A 21,880-nucleotide genomic window follows, 5' to 3' on the forward strand; every position below is an offset into this window, starting at 1 on the left:
TTCTTGTTTTCCACATTTGGTTGCTATTAAAGGCACTTCGAGCTAATCAAACCTTTAGGTATTTTGAAATTATAATTATGCCCTACTTTTCTCTGATGGTCAATTTATGGGGTGACCATTTTACAGATTTTCTGATTAATTAATAATTATATTTGATGACACACCCATATATATATATATATATATATATTGAAAACAATCGACTTCACCTATGAATTTGATTTAATACGATTTAAATCAATCATAATCAAGAAGTTTGGATTTAATTATGTGATTATAAGAAGTAGACTAGTATTATACTTAATTAATAAAGTCTAAAGGCCAATAATAACATTATTAAGATGTTGTTGACAGGAGAAAATTTAATTATATACAAACAGAGGCTCTTGAATTGTTGTTTAAAGTATGTGGAATCATTAAATTCTTAATAATATAATTAAGTATGAAATAATGGTCAGGCACTTGAAATCTGAATTTCAATGAAAGGACAATTGTAGATTTATATATGATAAACCTGAATCACACTTTTTGAGAAGAAAGACATTTGTCTTTAATAAGCATCTAAAAAAGCACTTAGCAGTGAGTGATTACAACCTAAAATAAAATAAAATAAAATAAAATAAAATAAAAATTAATTGTAAAAAAAGATTATGTTTTGATAGTAGTGGTGGGCAGATAATATAAATTAAAATATATAATGAATATTGATGTTGATCTCATAACATATTTTATTAATAGTACTAAAGATTTATATATATATATATTTAATGAACTTTGGCTCTCTCTTGTATATATCCCACCACTCTGTGTTCATAATAACTATATATATATATATATAATATAAAGTATAACTCACCACTGAATTAGATTAGACGCATTCGTGCAATAGGCGAAAAAGCTTTACAGCTAATCATTAATAATTACACTTTGAATTTTTTAAAAAATTTTCGAAAGATATTTTAAAAAATTAGCATAATGTGGTTTTGTGATTTTATGAATATGAATGTGTAAATTTTTTTTTAATAAGTAATTTGAAATTATTTTAGTTAATAAAATAAAGTCTATAATGTCATTCATTTTCAGCGAATTTAATATTATTTTATTATTAAAATATTTTATCATACCCTTGCGGTGCAATAATTTGCGGAAGACTTCTTGTTCAATAGAGCTTCGTTGCATGTGTTGATGCTTCAATAATTGGCTGTACGCATTGATACTTGAAACCTTTAAGCTTAATTGGGATTTGAGAGAGATTAATATTATCAGATTTTTTAAATTTATTATTTTTTTTTAATAAAAGTGATTAATTTCATTTATAAAAAATATATAATATGTCTCTTTTATATTATATTTTTAATTAATGAATATTTTTTTTCACTCCTATAAAAAAAAATCAAATACAGTGGAAAGAATATGGCTCGAGAAATTGAGATTTGTTTTGATTGAAATGGAGATCATCGAGCTCGGGTCGTAAAGTGAAAGAGCGTGCAATTGAGATATTGTTGAAGGGAAGGTTTAAGATATTGAATGCACATCGAGCAGCAGAAATTATTAGGTGCACTCAGTGTATATATATCTTCTTTTATAATTATGTGAGATTCACTCTTTATATAATAGGAATGGTGAGAGAATGAACACTATTTTTTAGTGCTCCTGATGTATTTAATAATTAGCCATCGAGCAGAGCCTTAAAAAATGCTTTACAAAAGTTTCGTATTTTTAAAAAAGAAATATCATATAGCATAATTTATTTTTATATTTTTCGTTTTTAAAATTTCAACTATTAAAATCTTATCTCATATAAATTATTTAAAATTCTTTTTACTATCTCTTTTATGGATTTTAAAATTATTAAATTTATAATTTTAGATATTGTTAAATTTTGCTAATGATATTATATAAATATATATCTTAAAAATAATTATTTTTCAGTTAAATTTTTTATAATATTAAAAAAATGGTGAGTTATTTTTAAAGATGATGTTAATATATATTTAAATAATTATTCAATAAAAATTATAAAATTTAAAAATAATTGTTTTATTTAAGGTCTAAAAATTTTAAGAATGATACTTTAAAACTCATCACGTGACATATGTGTTTTTTTTATTTATTTTATTTATTATCTTATTAATATATGTTAATTATTTTAAAAAATAATAAAAAATAATCTATTAATCAACTTGTATATTTATTAACATTTAAAATAAATTATAATTAATTAAAATTTTACAATACAATTATAAAAATATACATTAAATTATGTTATTATCAATAAAAATAAATAATCCGTACAATTTTTAATTTATAACAAAAACCTAGTTGGAAAGCGTTAATATATATATATATATATATATATATATATAAAAGTAAATAAATAAATAAATATATATATATATATATATTTATTTATTTATTTATTTATTTATTTACTTATTTTAATTTCTGATGGGTCTCACTCATAATTTCAAAATAATTTTTAATTTACAATTGATGACACCTCATTAAAAAATAAATGGTATATCTGGTTTGCTTCTTAGTTACTAACAGAAATAATTTGAAAGCCTATCTGCTTGTTATAAAAAGGAAAAAAACTCTTAATCAATAAATTTTAATTTAGTGATATATAAATATTTTTACAGTTATATAATTTTAAATTTAAGTCTCAATTAGAGTAAATTATATTAAAAAAAATACACTCTTATTTATAAAAATATAAAATTATAAAATATTAATTTTTATTTTGCCTTCAAGGTAGTTACTTCATTACATAATTTGTTTAGTTCTGTTTTTTTTTTTAAAAAAAGCTTATTTAATTGAATTTTTTTTATTATATATATACACACTCCACAAGGAATTGAATCTCTCTAGTTTTTTTTAAAGACTTTTCTCTCCCTGATTTTAGAGTTTCAGCTTCTTTTCAAACTCGTCAAGTAGGGCAAAACTCGTTATTTTTGTCCGGCCGAGATATGAGCTCCTTCTCCACTCTGATTTGGCTTTTTTATAGTGGTGTTTTGGATTTTATTTTTGTTGATTTTACAACTTTAAAAAGAATGAGAATCGGTTTTTAAGAGAGTTGTTGCGTTGAAATCCTGTTGAGTTTGTAGGTTCTCAGACCTAAAAGATGATGATGCTGCTTGGCAGGAGAGGCTCATGCATTTCCAAGGCGTCAGTATCTTAAAGGCTAGAGCCTTCCTTTTTGGTTGAAGACATTCTCCTAAAGCTATTGGAGATTGAAATATTATTTATATAATAATAATAATTAACTTTGATATAAAAAAAATAAATTTTAATTAAATTTAAAATAAAATTCATATAGTATAAATATTAATAAGTTTAAATTTAAATAAAATAAAATTTTATGAACAACTTAATAGTTGCCACCTCAATCAGTATGGTGTTAGTGCTACGATAAGCGTGCAATTTATTTTTAGAGGACATTGTTTTTTTAAGGACAATATTGTGGACCAGTCTCCTTTCTCTGTCACTGCACGTGTGGTTGCAATTAATTTCCTTTTTTTTTTTCAATTTAAATTGAAATAAAGAGCCAGAAAAGCTGACATCTTACCAAAAATATCATGGGACACTATTTCTATAAAAAAATAAAAAAAATCGTGCTCTTATAAAATTGAGTGATGGACATTAAATTACAACTCAATTATATATATATATATATATATATATATATATTATCATTTTACTTCTTATTCTTTTGACGAGATTTCTGATACACATAAATTTCGAGTCATAGTATTAAGCTATTTTGCCAGTTTGGTAAAAACCATTGTCATTAATGGTGGGCTAAAAAGAGTTCACAATGATAGGAAAAAGATACTAATCTTTTATACTTTGACCTAGCTGAAAAATTAGACCATTATCATCTTAGCCAACCCTCGAGACTTGAGAGGCTGATGGTAATAAGTTTCCCTCCATTTTCTCTCAGAATTGGCCTTGCTGAATCTGACTCCAATGGCTATTGGAGCACTGCTGGGTGGTTTTCATTGGCAATTTCCAAAGTTTGATCAAAGTCTTCTGAATTTTTTTTTTTTTTGCCCTTTAATTCTTTCTCACATTTATACTCAGTCAATAGTATGCTTATCAAAAAAAATACTCAGTCAATGGTGGAAAGAACGGCTACAACAAGTCTTGTAATTTTCACCTTTTTTCTTTCTAATCTTGCCTTCATACTCATAATTTTCCCACATTTTTTATGGTATCTTTTATTAGCTTACGGAACATACATATTTAATTATTACTTCCATATATATAAAGTTTTAGTTGTCAGGTTTGAATATAATTGTAGAAAGTTTTTCAAATGGTGGACTAGATATATATGTTCATACTAAATATCAACCATGTGTGGGAAAATGTTTTATTTTTAGGCTTCATTTATTTTTTAGAAAATATTTTCTTCATTAAAAAAATAATTAAGTCATTTTTAAGAAAAATAATTTTTTTAAGAGAAAAAGTTATTTTCTAAATTTTAATAAACTTATTAAAATATACAAAATATTTATATATGTATGACATAAATATATATTATTAGTTTAATATTATAATCAAATAATGCAAAATATTTTTTCAAAAAATAAGTTTTATGAAAACATTTTTCATAAATAATTTTTTTCATAAAACAAATGAAACTTTATTTTTATTTTTATTTTTATTTTTTTTTCCGCCCAGTTGGTGCTTTTCTTGCCATCTTCTCTCCAATTTTTCATATTTTCAAACCAAAGACTGCCTTTGTGATAATTGGATACTGCTTTTTCACCTTTTAATTTGGACCGCCTTTTGCAACTTTGGATTTTTTATTTTAATATTTGTGATGATACTCTTCGGATGTAATTTAGTTGTTTTAATGTGTGAAAATATGCATCCATAAAGATTTGTTAAATGCATCCTATATTTATTCGGAATTATAATTTATATTTCATTAAATATAATTTATACTTATTTAATGCAATTTTTCATATAAATTATTATTAAACCTATAATTTTTCATATAAATGGCTTTATCAAATAAATTTTAATAGGTACAAATAAAAAATCGATTTCAAAATTATTTACTCTCTCTGTCACACAAAAATAAGTTTATTTTTCTTTTTTATCTTTCAAATTATAAGAATTTCAAAAAAAAAAGAATTATAAGCCACTTTACCTTATTGAAATAATAGTTTATTTATCAGCATTCTAATATGTCTCCTTATTTAATATATATTAAAAAGACAAAATTTATTGGTTGTAATAATAATTTAATAATATGAGTTATTTAATTGTTAATAAAATAATATGAGTAAATAGTATTATACTAAATTAAATTTATTATTTTAACTCTTTTTTAAAGCTTATATGCAAGTTAACACTTAAAATTAATTAACATCAACATAGTTATATCTTACACAACTAATATCACGAAGAAATTAAATAATTAATGAGTTTTAATTTAGTGATATTAAGAGCTTGAAATTGGATATTAAAGACAATTATAATAAAAAAAAAGAGAATTCAAGTATGGCCAGTGAGGAATATATAATTTTTTTTCAAGGTTAATATATAAAAATAAATAATAAAATACTATAAAAAATTAAATAAAAGTCAATTTTCAATATTTATCAGACGTAAAATTATCTTATTTTGCCTTGATAAAATTTCTTATTAAAAGGTCATAATAAAATTTTAAAAATAAATAAACTTTCGAATATACAACATGCTTTTTTTGTCTTAATTGATTTTAAATTTTATCAATTCAATAATTAAATTTATAAAGAGTTATATATATAATATTTTTTTAAAAAAGCGGGTGAATTGACTTCTCATTTTACACGCTAAATCTGGCACCGAGCATAGCCGATCGAGGGAGGATCAGGGGGGGGGGGGGGGAGGAGAAAAATTCACTCCTAAGGGTAAGGTAAAAGGCAAAAGCATAATTAGTAAACCAACCATATTGGCTTTTCTGTATTATTGATTAGGGAGATTATAAATGTAAAGCACATCATATATGTAAAATTCTGTTTATTAATTTAATTTCATAATTATAGAAAACGATTCCAAAGCAATTCAGAGATGTTGGTCCATTATATTTGGATTACAAAAGCGCTGAAAAAATATTTTAGACTATGCATAGTGTAAAAGAGGAGAAATAAATGATAAATAATAATAAGAGAAAGCTAATAGTGGGTAGAGCAGAACCAAAAAGACTGGTGCAAGTCTACATGTATGGTTAGTTGGCAGAGAAAATTAAAAGATCCTGACCCTACCCTTTAATTTTGTCAAATATATGCAAGTTGCCTGTATTTTCTTTTCTTTTCCTTTCAATATTGAAAGCTGAGCACTTGCTGGCAGAAAAAGATGGAAGAATCAAAACTATTCATCATTGTTTTCAGCATCCAAACTAATATTAAAGACCCTTAACTTTTGGTTTCTTAAATCTTTTCATGAGCATCTTGGACTTATCTCTATAGCACTTTGCTTTTTATTTGTTTAATCAGGATTTTGACCTCTTAACCTTGTTTATGGCCATTTTATCTAATCTATTTGTTTAATTAAGCACTGTGTCTATGCGTTCTTCTTTGATTTTTTTTAATAACTATCATTTAATTTGTTTACATTTTTACAATTAACTCTTAAACTTGAAATTTTACATCACCGAAGATGACTTGAATTCTACCATCCCTAATTAAGGCATTATTTCATATCTCTCTCTAGATTACAACCCTAAAATTAAAAAAAAATACAATCTTAATTAAAAAAAAAAAAACTTAACCCTTATAAAAGGGTCTGTTAAATTCGGAGAGAGTGTTGGTAAAATTACAATTTAATTCATTTTAATTTAGGCTTATATAAGTGATTAGATTACTTTACACATCAAAATGACTAGTCAAGTTAATGTTTTAATTTAACCACTTATATATTGCCCTTTTACTTCGTATCTTTTTGATATGGAATTCTCAAAACTCCCCTCTCAAGTGCAATCACATAGTTGTCACTTGACAATTAATTTATATTTTTTATTTTTAACCCAACACGGACCCAATTATATAGTATTATAGGCGGCTGAAACCCATAACCCAGTTCAGGCTCTAATACCATGTTAAATTTAGAGAGAGTATTGATCAAATTATAATTAAATTCATTTTAATTTGAACTTATATAAGTGATTAAATTACTTTACACATCAAAATAAATAATCAAGTCAATATTATTTCATATTATTTCAACGTGGAATCAATCCCTCTCTCTAACCTTCTCACCTAACTAAATATATATATATATATATATATAATTTTCCTCTTTTTCCTATGGATTCAAGGGCTTCAGACGGACTTGAACTCCATACTTGGGTTTTATTGTGAGGACAATAACCGGAGCATGGCGATAACTGTCAGAAATAGTGAAGCAAAACCTCGAAATCAACATGGCTAATATGATTTTAGCTTCCATCATAGCAAAAGTTTGGCCTATACAGTTCCTGGGTCCAGCTGCAAAAGGGATGTAGTGCCTGCCAGCAGAAAATGACTTGGAAGCAAACCTGTCAGGATTGAACTCATTTGCATCTTTTCCCCATAACTCTTCGCTATGGTGAATTGCAAGCACAGGTATCCATATTGATAGCCCTTTTGGTATGTGAAGATCTCCTAGCTTAAAATCTTCAAAAGCCATTCTTGGAAGTACTGTAGCTGGAGGATACAGCCTCAGTGATTCATTTATTACCATATTTAGCTGTAAAACAAAATATGCACGTAATTAGTTGAAATTTTTCTGAACAAATTTTCCACGTTTTGTTGACCATTCCAAATCTACAATAATCAATGCATGCCAAAGTACTTTGACTCAACTTTGCGATTATAAAGTAATCTTTGTCAAGGTAGGCAGCTAGGCTGTTAAATGATTAATCATTGGGTTCTTGTGCTTATTTCCTTTAAATTATATCTTCAAAAGCATATTGGAGAAAAAGTTTGGAAGTGGAGAACCATGAACCATGCCCTTGTTAGACTCGTGTCAATTTATTTCTTTTTATTGGAAACTCTACCTCCTTCTAAGCAATTATCATTATCATAATTAAGCTGAAAAAAAAAAGATTTAAAAGTACATTTGCTTTGAGTCTTCGAATTTTGACAAAGAGTTATTGCTGACGTGCTAGAAGAACTAGGATCTTGTGGGTATGAATGTATAATATACATATATAATTTAATTTTTTTAGTTTATTTAATTTTATTGAATTTGATATCGCATAATTTTAAAAATATCCAGTATTTAAATATTTTTATATATTAATATTAAATTTTTTTTATTAAATCTAGTTTATCTGATCTAAAATCATAATAAATAAGGGGAGATTTACATATTTTATATGTAAAATCCATACATGATAGGTAAATAAGGTCTAAGTAAGTTTTTTCAGCATTAATATTTGAATAAATTAAAATTTATTGAAAAAATGGGTGGAGAAAAAAAATGGAAAAACCTGCTTACCAAGGCAAGTTTGGGAAGATGATCAACCGAGGGGGTTTCACCATTGCAGACGTGATTGACCTCGGCTCGAACCTTATCTTGCCAGGAAGGATTGCTAGAAAGAAGCATGGTTGTCCAAGTGAGCAAGAGAGCAGTAGTTTCATGTCCAGCAAAGAAGAAAGTTTTGCATTCATCCATAATCAACTGAAGGTTCAAACTGAAAGGCCCTTTTTCTCTCTTATTCTGCATCTCATTCAGAAGCATTCCTAACAAATCATTCCCATATGAACTGCTCCTACCAATCTCCACACAATCTTTTCTGCATTGTATGATCTCCATTAGTAGTCGCTCCACCTCCATCTTCAAAGATTTTATTTCTCTGTTGTATTTACTAGGAAAGAACCTGCAGAAGAGAGTGATAGACAAGGAAGACTCAGCAATGAAGCTTATAAAAAAAGATGGAATCTATAAAAAATAATAATAATAAAAACAGACCATAAAAGAAATTAATACCCACTTTTTATCAGATATAGAGAATCATGAAGAAGAAGGAGAAGAAGAAGAAGAAGAAGAAGAAGAAAACCAAATTTCATTCATTCTGTGATTATAATTAAGACTAACCGACTTCCAGGAAAGCACAGATGCCTGCTTGCTTGAGCACAAAGACGTTGAAGAGCAGTTAAGAGATGGAATATTTGCTTTCCTTTCTCGTAGCTACAATCGAATTCGGTTCTTGAAATTATATCAGCAGTGAGTCTAGTCATGTATTCGCCAATCTCAAACTCAGTTTGGCCTAATTCTACAGCATTTTCCAGTGATTGGAGCATCTTCTTAGTGCATTCCACCATGTGCCCAGAATAGCTCTTTAAAAGAAGAAAAGAAAAAGAAAAAGAAAATTAAATTCCAGACCAACCATTAAATCATAAAAAATACCCCCACCACCACCGCCCCACCAAAAAAAAAAAAAAACCTTCAGTCTTTCTCCCATGAATGCCGGCGCAACGATATGTCGTTGACGATACCAGTTATCCCCGTTTGCCATTAACAATCCACCGCCGATAAAATGTTTTGATCCTTGCTGTTGTAGCCAGGATTTACCGGCTTTAATGCTATACTTGGTCAGAAGTTCTTTGATCAATTCTGTCTCTGTCAAGCACATGCGAGGTTCGATCCCATTCCAGTATATAAATCGTTTCCCTACAAAATAACACAGCCATTAGAAAAATTTTTAAGCACCCCAGGCTCGAAATGTGCCCAAAAAAGATCTCAGTTTGGAATCCTAATGGAGCATAATCTAACGTAGATTATAGTAAAAGAAAAGAAATGTGCAAACCATATTGTTTAGACCAGGCATCGTAATGTGGCAAGAGACGAGGAACGATGTCATGTTGAATAGAATCCATGTCTTTGGAAGTAGAGTAGGAGACGAAGGAGGTCACGTCTATTATGTTGCCTGTAAGTGGCCGGGGTTTGGGGCCACGCACTCCTTGCTTCTCCATAATCTTCTTGATGCGTCTAGGAGTTAGGAAGTAACAAGTGATGGTGTTATATGCAGTCTTCAAGAACAAACAAAAGAATATAAGAAATAAACTTCTCAATATGACCGTCACCATGGCTCTCTGGTAAACCCTATGCAAAGAATTATGAATATGGGAATATAGGAGAGAGTTGGTCTTGTGTGATTTGAGGAAGAGTAGAGGGAAAAGGAAGAGATGTGATATCTTTTATTAGTGAAAGTTGTGGGAGGGATCATCAATTTATATACATGATCGCATGCCAAAGCTCTCTCTCTCTCTCTCTCTCTCTCTCTCTCTCTCTCTCTCTCTCTCTCTCTCTCTCTCTCTCTCTCTCTCTATATATATATATATATATATATATATATATCCATTGTGGATCAAAAGTATAAACATATAGAACCTAAGTATTAATAGGTGAGTCATATCATATATCTTTTGTGTCTTGTGTAACTTATGGTTGACCGAGTTTATATATCCATTATGAATCCAAAGCATAAACATATAGAACCTAGATATTAATAGGTGAGCCATGTCATATATCTTTTGTGTCTTGTGTAACTTATAGTTGAAAAAGTTTTAAGTAAGAAAAAATATATATGTATGCATGAGATTCTACGGTTATTAATCTAAAATAAAATATGCATGACTCTAGTTTCTAGAGAGAGAGTTGTCTCTATTTTTGCTTTTGTTTCACTAGGTTTTCATACCCTTTATGGTCTCCCCTTCCCTTCATGGGCAACATGGACTTAAAGTGGGTTATTCTCTCTCCACCTCCGGACGGGTTGTACATAGATTTTGGCTTCTGTTTTTCTTTTCCATGCAAATCAATGTGCAAAGAGAGAGGGAAATGGCTAAGGATAAGTTTTTCTAATAGTATTCGGGTTGGTTGTTTGCCTTTCTTATCCATTAGAGGCATTTAAGGTAAACCTTGCTCCACATCCGGAGCTGGGTGCAGTGTTCTGAAAGGGGTTTCTTTTTGTTTCTGGCTTAATTTTAGCCATGCATGTCTATGAAAGGGACTTGCTGGGGCTAGGTTTCTCGGTTGGAGGTGTTGACTTGTTAGGGCAAAGGTTTCTCGGCGATATGAAAGAACGGTGTAGTAAAGGGATCATATAGGCGATGCTACTATAGTTTCTTGGCTTTTATTTGCTTAGTACTAGTTTCTTTTGATTGGGCCTTAGGCTTAGTGATGCGTATTCCGCAAGTATACGAGTCGTTCAAGTAGTAAAGAAAAGATATCGTCCCACAGAGATTTATTGTTTGATTACCAAACTATAAAAGTCACAATTATTTAGGCTATCGATAATGTGTACCAAAAGTAAAGTAAGAGATACAGCAAAATAAATTGGAAAAGTAAGGAAATTATAATGAATTAAGCAATTAAAATTCTAAGCGCTATGCTAATTTACTAAAATTTCGGCAAGTGATAAAAGATTTAATTAATTAATAGTAAAAATTAATTCTAGAGTTAAGGTTCATGAAGTAAATTTCGTTGGAATTTGGATAGGCAAAACCAAGATTAAGGTAGGGGTGAGCATTCGGTTCGAATTGAACTGAACCGAATTAAATTATAAAAATCGAATTTTAAATTTTAGAAACTGAACAGAACCGAAATGGGTGAAAATTTGAATTGAACCGAACCACTCTATTTTGGTTCGATTCGATTTAAACAGATCGGTTTTGATTTTTCATTGATTTTTTAATTTAGACTTGATTTTCAAGTTATTTGGTCTAATTTTGACTTTGGTTTGAACCTAATAACCATTAATCAATGAAATTAAATAATTAATATATATATAATTAAATATATTCATAAATTTTTCATAAAAATAAATCAATTTAAAAATTGATTTGGTTCGATTTGAATATATAAATTACTATTCGGTTCGATTCGGTTTAACCGATTTTTTTCTCTTCAAAATCGAACCGAACCGAAATAATCAAAATTTTTATAATATAAAACTGAACTGAACCGATTGAATTGAATTGACTCGGTTAGATTCGATTTTTCGGTTTGAGCCGAATTCTGCTTAGCCCTAGATTAAGGAAAATACAAGTTTAAAGGAAGTTGATTCTGATTTCCTTTAATTTCTCTTTCAAGCAAACTAAAGAATGTTTTAAAGAAAACTAAACCCCATTCTCATGCGATGTTTAATTATCCAAAACCTTTTAAGCACTTTAATCAACTTGAAATTCCTCTTAACCCACTAGTTTATTTCTAATACTAGGTGATTAAGTTCATTATCTTGATTATCTATTATAGATTTTCACCTCTCGATCCTTCAATCTAATATTAAGAACAAAACCCAAAGGGTACCAACAATGGGTATGTAAATAAGTATACAAGATAAGAATCAAAGCTTATATATTCTAAAATATAGTTAAAACCAGTCCAAATCTACAAAATAAAACTTAAATCATTACACCCAACTCTGAAATCTTAAATATCTATTCACTCATACTTGTATTTACAAGTAGTAAATATGAAATAGAGCAAGAAAATATGAAAATAAGACTAAAAATAAAAGAACCCAGAAGAAGAGAATCTAAATCTCTGAAAATAGAAGTTGGAAACGTCACTCTGCGGGTGTTCTTTCACAAAAAATGGCATGGTTCCTTCTTTCCTTCCTGTTTTGATTTTTCTCTCTCTTTCTCCTTATGGTAAAAATGAGAATATGATGCTTATATATCCTCTCAAACCTTGCCCTAAAAATGGTCTTTAAAGGGATAAAGACAAAAGGTATAAAAGGTGTGAAAAGAGAAAATTTTTCCATGTCAGCAAATATGTCAGCGCCATCCCACATGCCTCATGTTGATTCGAGTTATTTTCCACATGCCTCATGTTGATTCGGAGGATGAGCTTTTAGATTCTGCACGACCAGCTATACGGGGCATGTTGAAGTCTTTAAAACTTTCGGCGTATTTTGTTCTAAAATCTTTGTCTACACGACCAAGTGTTGAATTTACATGCTTTATGTGGATTCTTGTTGGCTGAATCTTTTCTTCACATGACCTTTAACACGAGGCATGTTGAAGCTCTTGAAATCTCGGCTAGTCTTCTTTCTTAGATAAATTTTCTTCATTTTTCATACAACTTTAAGCTTCCAAATCAGTTTAAATTTCTTCTATATGAACCTTTTTGCCTTTAAACCTTATTAAAACCTATCAAAAACATTAAAATTCTAAAAATCAAATATAATTAAACTAAAATTAATAAATTAATTAAAATAAGCACTAAAAGCATAAAATTACTAAACTAAAAAGGGCAAAATGGATGAAAAATTACCCTAAAATATCTATATAAAATGGGTTTATCACTTAGCTCTCCGTATTTGTATTTGGTTAAACTGTATCTACCTTGTTGTGTTTATACTTAGGCCTCAAGCCATGTACATTGGTTTCTCTAAGAATAAATTTATCTTTTCGGTAAAAATAAATAAATAAATAAAATTTATTGAACTGTCTACCCTAATTTGGTTTATTAATTAAAGATATATCACTTGCATTTACTTGAAGATTTAGGCTTGAATCCTTACTTAATAAAGGAGTAATATTTTCTTTGCAGCTGGTTTTTTATGAAAAAGGATAAATTTAATAGATGTACAAAAATTAATCGATGAAATTTAGATGTTATTTGATTTAATAGTTGTAGATACTTTCATATACATTTGTAGATGGTTATCAGAGATTAACCTATAATATCTAATTATTATAATAAATGTATAAATTCCATTTTACAGTGTTAGATTATTTTTTATTATATATATGTAGGAAAGAGGTGAATCAAACCTCGATTTCTCAAGTTTAACATATTTGTAATTACTATTAGATTATGCTTTATCACTATAATAATTTTAAAATATTAATTGTTAATTTAATTATTATAATTAAAATAAAATATTTATATTTTAAGATGGCAGTTAAGAGTTTAAATGCAGAAACAATAACTTTCAACTATTCAATAAATAAATTCTTTATTATTTTATTAATACTCACTTAAAAACTTACTAATAAAATTTAATTGACTAGAAAAGATAAATTATATAGAAGGAAAAAAATTATATAAGAGGAAATCCATTAATTATTCCCCATAAATATTATATAATAATTTCAATCTTTTGCAGATAAAAATTTGAAAGAGGAAGTATTCTTTAATGACTAATAAATGAGGACAGATTCTTAACAATAAAGTTTAGATTTTGTCAAAATAAAATTTCCAAAAATAAGAAAAAAAAAAAGAAATGGGTTAAAAAATTGAATTGGAATGCAAATCTTTACCACTAGGAATAGAAAGCGTTTAGAAGAGTTTTTGAGAGAGGAAGGAAATGAATTAAAGAGCAAGGGTTGACCCTCAGAGCTTCCCTCTGCTTGGGAAATTACAAATTCAACAGATATGGCAGCTCTACTCAACAGTATCCTTACACTGAAATTTGAGATGCACTTACATTGTTTTGTTAACTAAATTGAATGACACCAGCTACTAAAACAGCAACATATTAAATCCCTCAGGTTTTTATTTGGAAAATAAGAATGAAAAAAAATTATAAAATTAAATAAATGATATATCTAATATAAGTTCGAACTCATATAAAAACGAGTTTAATAACAATTAAATTACATATTTACATTGAGATTTGTGCAGAACTAATTAAAATATATATAGATAGTACACGACTCTAAATGTAAAAGTTTAATTTAAGTGTTAATAAGTTCATTTCTATATAAGTTCGAACTCTACACACCCTTGAATAAAAATACACTAATTAATTTATTTTCAATGAATTAATCGGTGTCAAGAGCATTTGTTGACTGATTGTGAATTTTACGTTGGAATTCGGATGTGAGCAATCAATCAATAAGGATTGGAAAGTTCACAAAATTGGGAAGTTGAGATGTCTCATATTTATCGAGGAACAAACTATAATAATGCAAATTGATTGACCTAAGTATGCGCATTCCATATATTGGGACCTGCTGCTATTTATGATTACTTTTATCAAATTAGAAAAAGAAAATGTGTGGTGTTCAAATTTTACAGAAAATAATGGAGATTTGTGAATTACAGGTAAGGATAATCGATAATAAATCTTAAAATTTTCTCTTTAAAATATGTCACGCAATATTTAACATATATGTTAGAGATTTTGAAAGTTCAAAGTGTCTCCGAAGAATATTTCTTGATGAGTTTTATGAAAAAAATATGTTTATGAACTTGACTCTACATCTAACTCAAAATTTTAAGATAATGGATATATGAGTCATTCTTCTCACTTATATGTCTCTCAATCATTTCATCTTTTTCTAATGTAGAAATTCTACATTTGCATATTCTCAACAATATATATATATACATCAAGTATATATAATAATAATTTAACTATTAAATTAAAATTTATATAAAAAAATTTGGATTAATATTTAATTAAAAAATAAATAAAATGTATATTGAAATTTAAGCAACTAAATTTGTAATAATCTTAAAAATTGAGAATATAAGGAATAAATTATGAGTATTATTTGATTAAAGAGGATTATATATGCGTGGGAACCCATTTTGGGGTCAATTCCTTTAAAAGAAAAAGCTAAAAAAGATGTCTTTTGACCCTAATGGATTTTAGATCGCTTTAGGAGGCAACCGGAGAGCTTTGAATATTCTTCTAATCTTCTGTAAAACTAAAATTAAAAAAAAAAAAATTCAAGAAGACCGATTATGTTTTTAATTAAGCAGATATATGAATTTCTTTTATTTTATTTTAATTTTTCTACTTTCTATTTTTCTAAAAACCCAATTAAGCATGCATGGAATTTTTTTTTTTTTGGTAGGAGGATGTATATGTATAACTAGCCACATGATATTTTCAGAATATGTCCTCAACAGAAGACTACATTGCCATTGATTAACCCATGCATTGTTGTATATTTTCATTTGAAATTGTTTTCAAAATTTGATGTATCGTAAATTTAATATATAAATATATAAAATTTAATCATTTAATAAATAGATCTCATCATATATATTATATGATATCTTAAATCAGTAAGAAATTGAGTGGTTTAATATATTTTGAATCATTCTTAATGTGTTCTTTTTATTCATATTTTTTTTATGATTATTTCCAATTCATATTTAACTTCCATTATATAATAGAATGAACAAGCCCTAACTCTATTTTTGAAAAAAGCTTATGAAAAAAAAGACATTAAATTCATATATGAAGTATATTTACCCAATATTTAATCTATGTAAAACTTAATATATTATCTTACATTCAGGACTAAGTATCTGAAACTTAAAATTTGTAGGATTAGACATATGTCATATTGGTAGCTCAATATCAAAATTAAGATAGACTCTGATATTAGATTAATAAAATGAATTAAATCTAACTCCATTCAAAAGGCATATTATAAAAAATATTACCCATATAATATATAAAATATTTTTCTCAACTTAATATATTTTTTCAAAACATGGACCATCCTAAATTTCTAGCATTTAAAAAAAAATTAAAAATCTTCTTCTACAGTTTTCTATGTGAAATTTCTAATTTTTAAAGCCTCTCACTTCTAATAAAAAACATCCCATGATCCATATTAATGTAGACCTCAAATTACCTGTATTAATGTAACACAACATGTGAATACACTTTAAATTATAAGACTTTTGGCATATTTTTTTTTGGGGGGTAATTAAAAGTATTACGTATCCTTTAAATCTTTTGATTGTTCCATTTTTTTCATCCATAATTTTCTTTCCATTATCTAAAAAATCCAAAATATAACTAAATGGAATGTTTAGCAAAATAAAGAAAAAAAAAAAAATCCTTTGTCCTAAATGCTAAATGCCTGTTTGCGTCCACAAATATGGTTAAATATGATTACTACACTCAAATAAAGTTTGAAAGCTGGAAAATATTGTCTAATCTGATTTGATTTAAAAATTAAACGATATATCATTCATCTGATAGATTTAAATTCGAGTTCTTACTTTTTTCATCTTCCTTTATGAACTTATAAAATAGAAAACAAATAAATCAGAAATCCCCCAAAAATGTTTCCGATAAAGACCCATTTAGTTAATCATGAATTGTTAATCTAAATCGATCTTTTCGGTTTGTTAATTGTTGGAACTAAAGTAAAAAACTTTGGTAGAAAAATCATGCTCCTTCGATTAAAGGGGTTGCACTCGATTTCAGATTAGATTTCGGGTTGAAACATTAAATCTTTTTAGCTATCAATCCCAAAAATTCAACATGATAACTCAAAAAAAACTTATCAATTCAATTATTAAAAATTTATATAAAAGTTAGATTAAAATATCTCTAATGTATTCAATTCTATAAAAACAACTAAAAAAAATTTGGGAAAATTCTTAAATTAATTTCCTAAATTAAAATTCAGTTTTACAAGAGCCATTTATCTTCACACCAAACCCAGATGAACCAATAAAGATTTTTCTACAATGCAATGCAAATGAAAAGAAGATCAATGATAATATGAACACAAGGATTGAAGAGCTATGCTTGTTTTAGCTGCCAGTCTTCTTTCTATTCTAGAGCTGCGAGTAAAAGAATTTACCCAAGTGGATCAAGAATCATGCATAATTTATATATGTATAATGATAATTAAATCTCCAACCGAAAGCCAGCAATAATTCAAAATCAAAATCTCCCACACTTTGCTAATTTTGATGAAAGAGGTAAATTAATATTGAATTAATTTCGTCAAGAATCTGTCTATCATCAACTTGTGATCATCTTTGGATATGTTCTATGGGAAAAAGATTAATGACTAATCTAATTAATGGTAGCGATTGGTGAGCCGGTGCATAAAACTTATCACAATCATTATAAAAAACTTTATATAAAAGATGGGTATTAATATTATTACATGATATTTATCCCTAAGTTTGCAGTATAAAAAAAATTAAATTGTCATCAATAGCGGAAAGGTTCTGAGAGCATCCTAATCTGCTAATGATTAAAGAAACAAATTGTTTCTGAATTTCTTAATTAGACAGGTAAAGGGCAAGTGGGCTTTTTTTGTTTTTAATATGGCTGAAACTTGATTACTATTGATGAAAACCCGAATACAATAATCATTCCAGTTGGGATATTGGAACGTCGTACAAAGGCATTGAAAAGATGTAACCTTTATCAATCTATCCAACCAGGTTGCAAAGAAGAAGAACCTTTGTTTATCAGGCCTATATCCCAGATCACTTCAAGTTTCAACCCACGTGGCTAAGGCAAGTGGACAAAAGAAAAGAGTTGGAGAGGAGATTATTGTAAGAAAATCTGTTGAAGAAGAAGAAGAAAAAGAAAAATTGTTTGTGCTTCATGTTCTAATCATTCTTTTTTTTTATTTTTTTTTTTTCTTTCTTTTGTTTATCTCCTCTCCATCTTCAACAAAATAATGTGCAATACTTGAACAAGACTCACGTCACTCTCATTCCTAAAGTAAGAGCACCAGAAGAAGCATCTCATTTCGGGCCCATTATTTTGTGTAACTTTGCATAGACGGTCATTTTTAAAATCCTCACTAACCGAATTGAAACCTTTCTTGAAACAAGCATTCACCCCTCTCAATATGCCTCTGTTCCGGGTAGAGTTATCCTCTGTTCCGGGTAGAGTTATGTGCTTGTTGCCCAGTGAGGATTATCATGCTTTTAGAACTGTTAAGAACAAAAATTGTAGGCATATAGCCATTGAGCTAGACATGCTAAAAGCATATGATAAGGTTGATTCGAGCTCTTTAAAAAAGGTTTTGTTAAGAATGGGGCTTTTTGAAAATTTTGTACACCTTATCATGCAATGTATAACAATTGTTTCCTACTATGTTACTGTTATTGAATTTTTCTTTCCCCTCTTCTCTCTTCCAAAGAGTCAAAGCAGGGAGATCTATCGTCTCCATCTCTCTTTTTATTTATTTCCAATGCACTTTCCCATATGATTCAATACGCAGCAGAGTCAGGGGCCATCAAAGGCTTCCAACTCAACAAAAGATACCCATCAATATCACATATCCTGTTTGTTGATCATATGTTGATATTTGTTGATGCCTCAACTGAGGTAGCACAAGCCTTTTATGTACAACATCTTTGATACCTATGGCAAAGCAACAGGGCAGTAAGTTAGCCACCATAAATCAAGTGTTTACTTCAGTGCCAATGCCCCACAGAGAGTTAAAGAAGAAAAAAGCAGTCAGCTTAGCATTCCACAAATGCAGAAAGAAGGGAAATAATTGGGACTATTTGCAATATGGGGGTAAGTCAAACCATGAAGCACTGAGTTTTCTACAGGAAAGAATCCTAAAGAAAGCCCTTGATGGAAACACGACATGTTTTAAACTATACAATGACGTGTTTTAAAGTATCCAAGGGCTTCTGTCAAAAAGCCAATGGTACTTTAGCAAACTTCTGGTAGGGTCAGAAAGCTAAAGAGGAAGGGGGATCATGGGGCTAGACATGGGTGCAGTCTGATTCCAAGTCGGAATCAGATCAGCATTTCCGGTCAGAAGTGTTAGGACTCGAGACTAAATCAAACGGTAATTTTAATTGTGGTATTGATTCCAATTTATTAGTTTCAGTTCAATTTTAATTCAATTCATCTAGTTTGATCTGATTTGGTCAAATTTGATAGTGAAAATTGGACATATTTGTATTTTTATGACCCTTTCATCGAAGTTAAGGAACATATTCTCCTATGAGATGGTTTTTAGATACCCTTGTTAGAAGCATTATGCCACAAATTGGAGAACATTGTTTTTTTTTTTTAAATTATCTGCAAATTGGAGACCAAGTTGGAGCATAGCTCTACATCATCTCTAAAGTATAAATGCTCTGCACGGCAGAGGTGGAATCAAACTTTTGAATCAAGGACCAACTTGCTAACTGGATCCTCAGAACATTTTAATTTCTTGTTTAGCAAATTGCTAGGTTTTGTTTCCTTTCGTTGCAGAAAAATGATTGGACCTCCCAAGAACAAGGACAGAAAAATAATTAGACCATGCACCAAGGCAAAACCCAACCATGTGATACATTTGCTTGTGTCTTGTACATGCATCGCGTTGGTTTTGGATTAAGAATACAATAAATGTGAAATGGTCATACTTTAACATAAACAACATAATAATGGACTATTATATATCCAACTTTTATTATTTTAATTTCCAATATTTAGCACAACTAGTTGATTTTTAGCTGCACCACATTATAAAAACAAGCCAACTAGAAAAAAGTAATAAAAATGAAAGGGAAAGAATACATGTTCCTAGAACAATCTTACTCCTTTTTAGTGAAACACAGTTATGTGTTTGAGACCTACATAACATGAGTTTTATATCACATGTTCTACGCCAATGTTGGTGATAACAGCATCGATATTTTTTCAATGTCATTGAAAAAGGATAAGCATAAAAACCTCTTATTTTTTAGCATAGCCTTACTTTCGAATCATTGCTTCACCGATAGAAGCAAGATTAAACCCAAGTTGCTTTAAGCTCTTGGCTAAACGAGAGGCATATTTCTCCCAAGCCAGATGTAGCATGCACGCAGAAAAAAAAGAAAATTCTCTTACAACGTTAATCTTATATACCCATTTGAGCTACTGAGGTCTGAGATTGATTGATTGCCAATTCTTCAAGAAATTCTCTAGTATAATTCGTGTTACAGCAATCCAGCCTGATTTAACAGATTGAACGGTGCTCTATACAGTGATTCCAAGTTGGGGATAATTTTTATTCTTGTCACTAATGCATCTCTAGATTTGGAAAGTATTCGTCTCCAGTGAACCTAAGGGGAGGAAGATTGAAAGGGGCATCAAATTCGACGGGCAATGAAATGGTATAATTATTTGTTTAACTTGTGTAAAATGCTAAATTCCCAACTTCATTGTAAGCAAATGTTGTATGATTTTACTTACCAAAAGATAAGATTGGATTTCTTCTTTGCCTGTCCACCCCATTGCCGATGGAATCATTAGTGCTAACTTGAAAATTATTGTGTTCCAAAATCACACCCGAGATTTCGTAAGGTTGGTGAACCTTTGCCCAATGTCCTGATCTCCCTAACTACTCAAGCTAGGCCCAAGTGAAATATATTCTTTCTCCTCCTTGACATCATTATGAAGGAAGCCTCCACACTTCACCAAGTGACACGCTAAACCTAAGCTAACTTATTTCTCCCTTAGTTCTCTTACTAATTCCAACTTAGCTGCATAAGCATCTATGAGCTTAAACTTGTTTTCTTCTTTGCATTTTCGTCCTGGCTAAATATAGCAAATATCCACAGCTAAACTAAACTCCACAAATTATATTTCACTTCTAGATCATTGTGGCTGCTCAGAGTTTGAATCAGCCATTGAACATAGAGCTTGAACAATGGATTCGCATCAACAACACAACTACAAATCTCAAGACACAAGTCAATAAGCCTCAAAATAATTCTTTTAAGACAATGAAGGTCTAATTGGATAAGGATGAAGGAGAGATAAATAAAGGAACAACCATGTAAATAATTTATTTACCGTATTTGAAAAAATGTGAATTAATAGAGAGTAAGAGTAAATAAAGATAAACTTTACGCTCTCCCTTATATAGAGGGTAAGAATAAATAAAAATAAGCTTTACGCTCTTCTTTACCTCTTAAATCTCAACTTTACCATAAATTATTTTATTTCTTGAACCCCTCAAATTTACCATTCCTTCATCACAACAATTTACCCATTCCCAAACATTTTATTTTATTTTATTTTTTTATTTTTTATTGTCACCCTCCCTACGCTTCCTCTTACTTACCCTTTCTTACCCTCCCATCAATTACCCTTCCCTCACCCCATTCAAACAAAGCCTAAAGATTGGAAGGTCTACTATATACGTCTTGAAATTGCTTAACAAGGCTCCCTACCTAGTCC

General features: G+C 28.9%; 1 protein-coding gene across 1 annotated transcript; it reads right to left on the bottom strand.

Moving 5' to 3' along the window:
• Positions 1-7,226: 7,226 nt before the first annotated feature.
• On the bottom strand, positions 7,227-10,181 carry LOC110661110 (cytokinin hydroxylase-like). Its single transcript, XM_021819673.2, has 5 exons — positions 9,785-10,181; positions 9,422-9,648; positions 9,073-9,314; positions 8,473-8,854; positions 7,227-7,719 (listed from the first exon to the last, which is right to left on the bottom strand). The coding sequence occupies exons 1-5, from the start codon at positions 10,062-10,064 to the stop codon at positions 7,297-7,299; spliced, it is 1,554 nt and encodes a 517-aa protein (XP_021675365.2). The 5' UTR covers positions 10,065-10,181; the 3' UTR covers positions 7,227-7,296.
• Positions 10,182-21,880: the final 11,699 nt, after the last annotated feature.

This window comes from Hevea brasiliensis, chromosome 9 (genome assembly GCF_030052815.1).
Source record: "Hevea brasiliensis isolate MT/VB/25A 57/8 chromosome 9, ASM3005281v1, whole genome shotgun sequence".
NCBI classification, from domain to species: domain Eukaryota; kingdom Viridiplantae; phylum Streptophyta; class Magnoliopsida; order Malpighiales; family Euphorbiaceae; genus Hevea; species Hevea brasiliensis.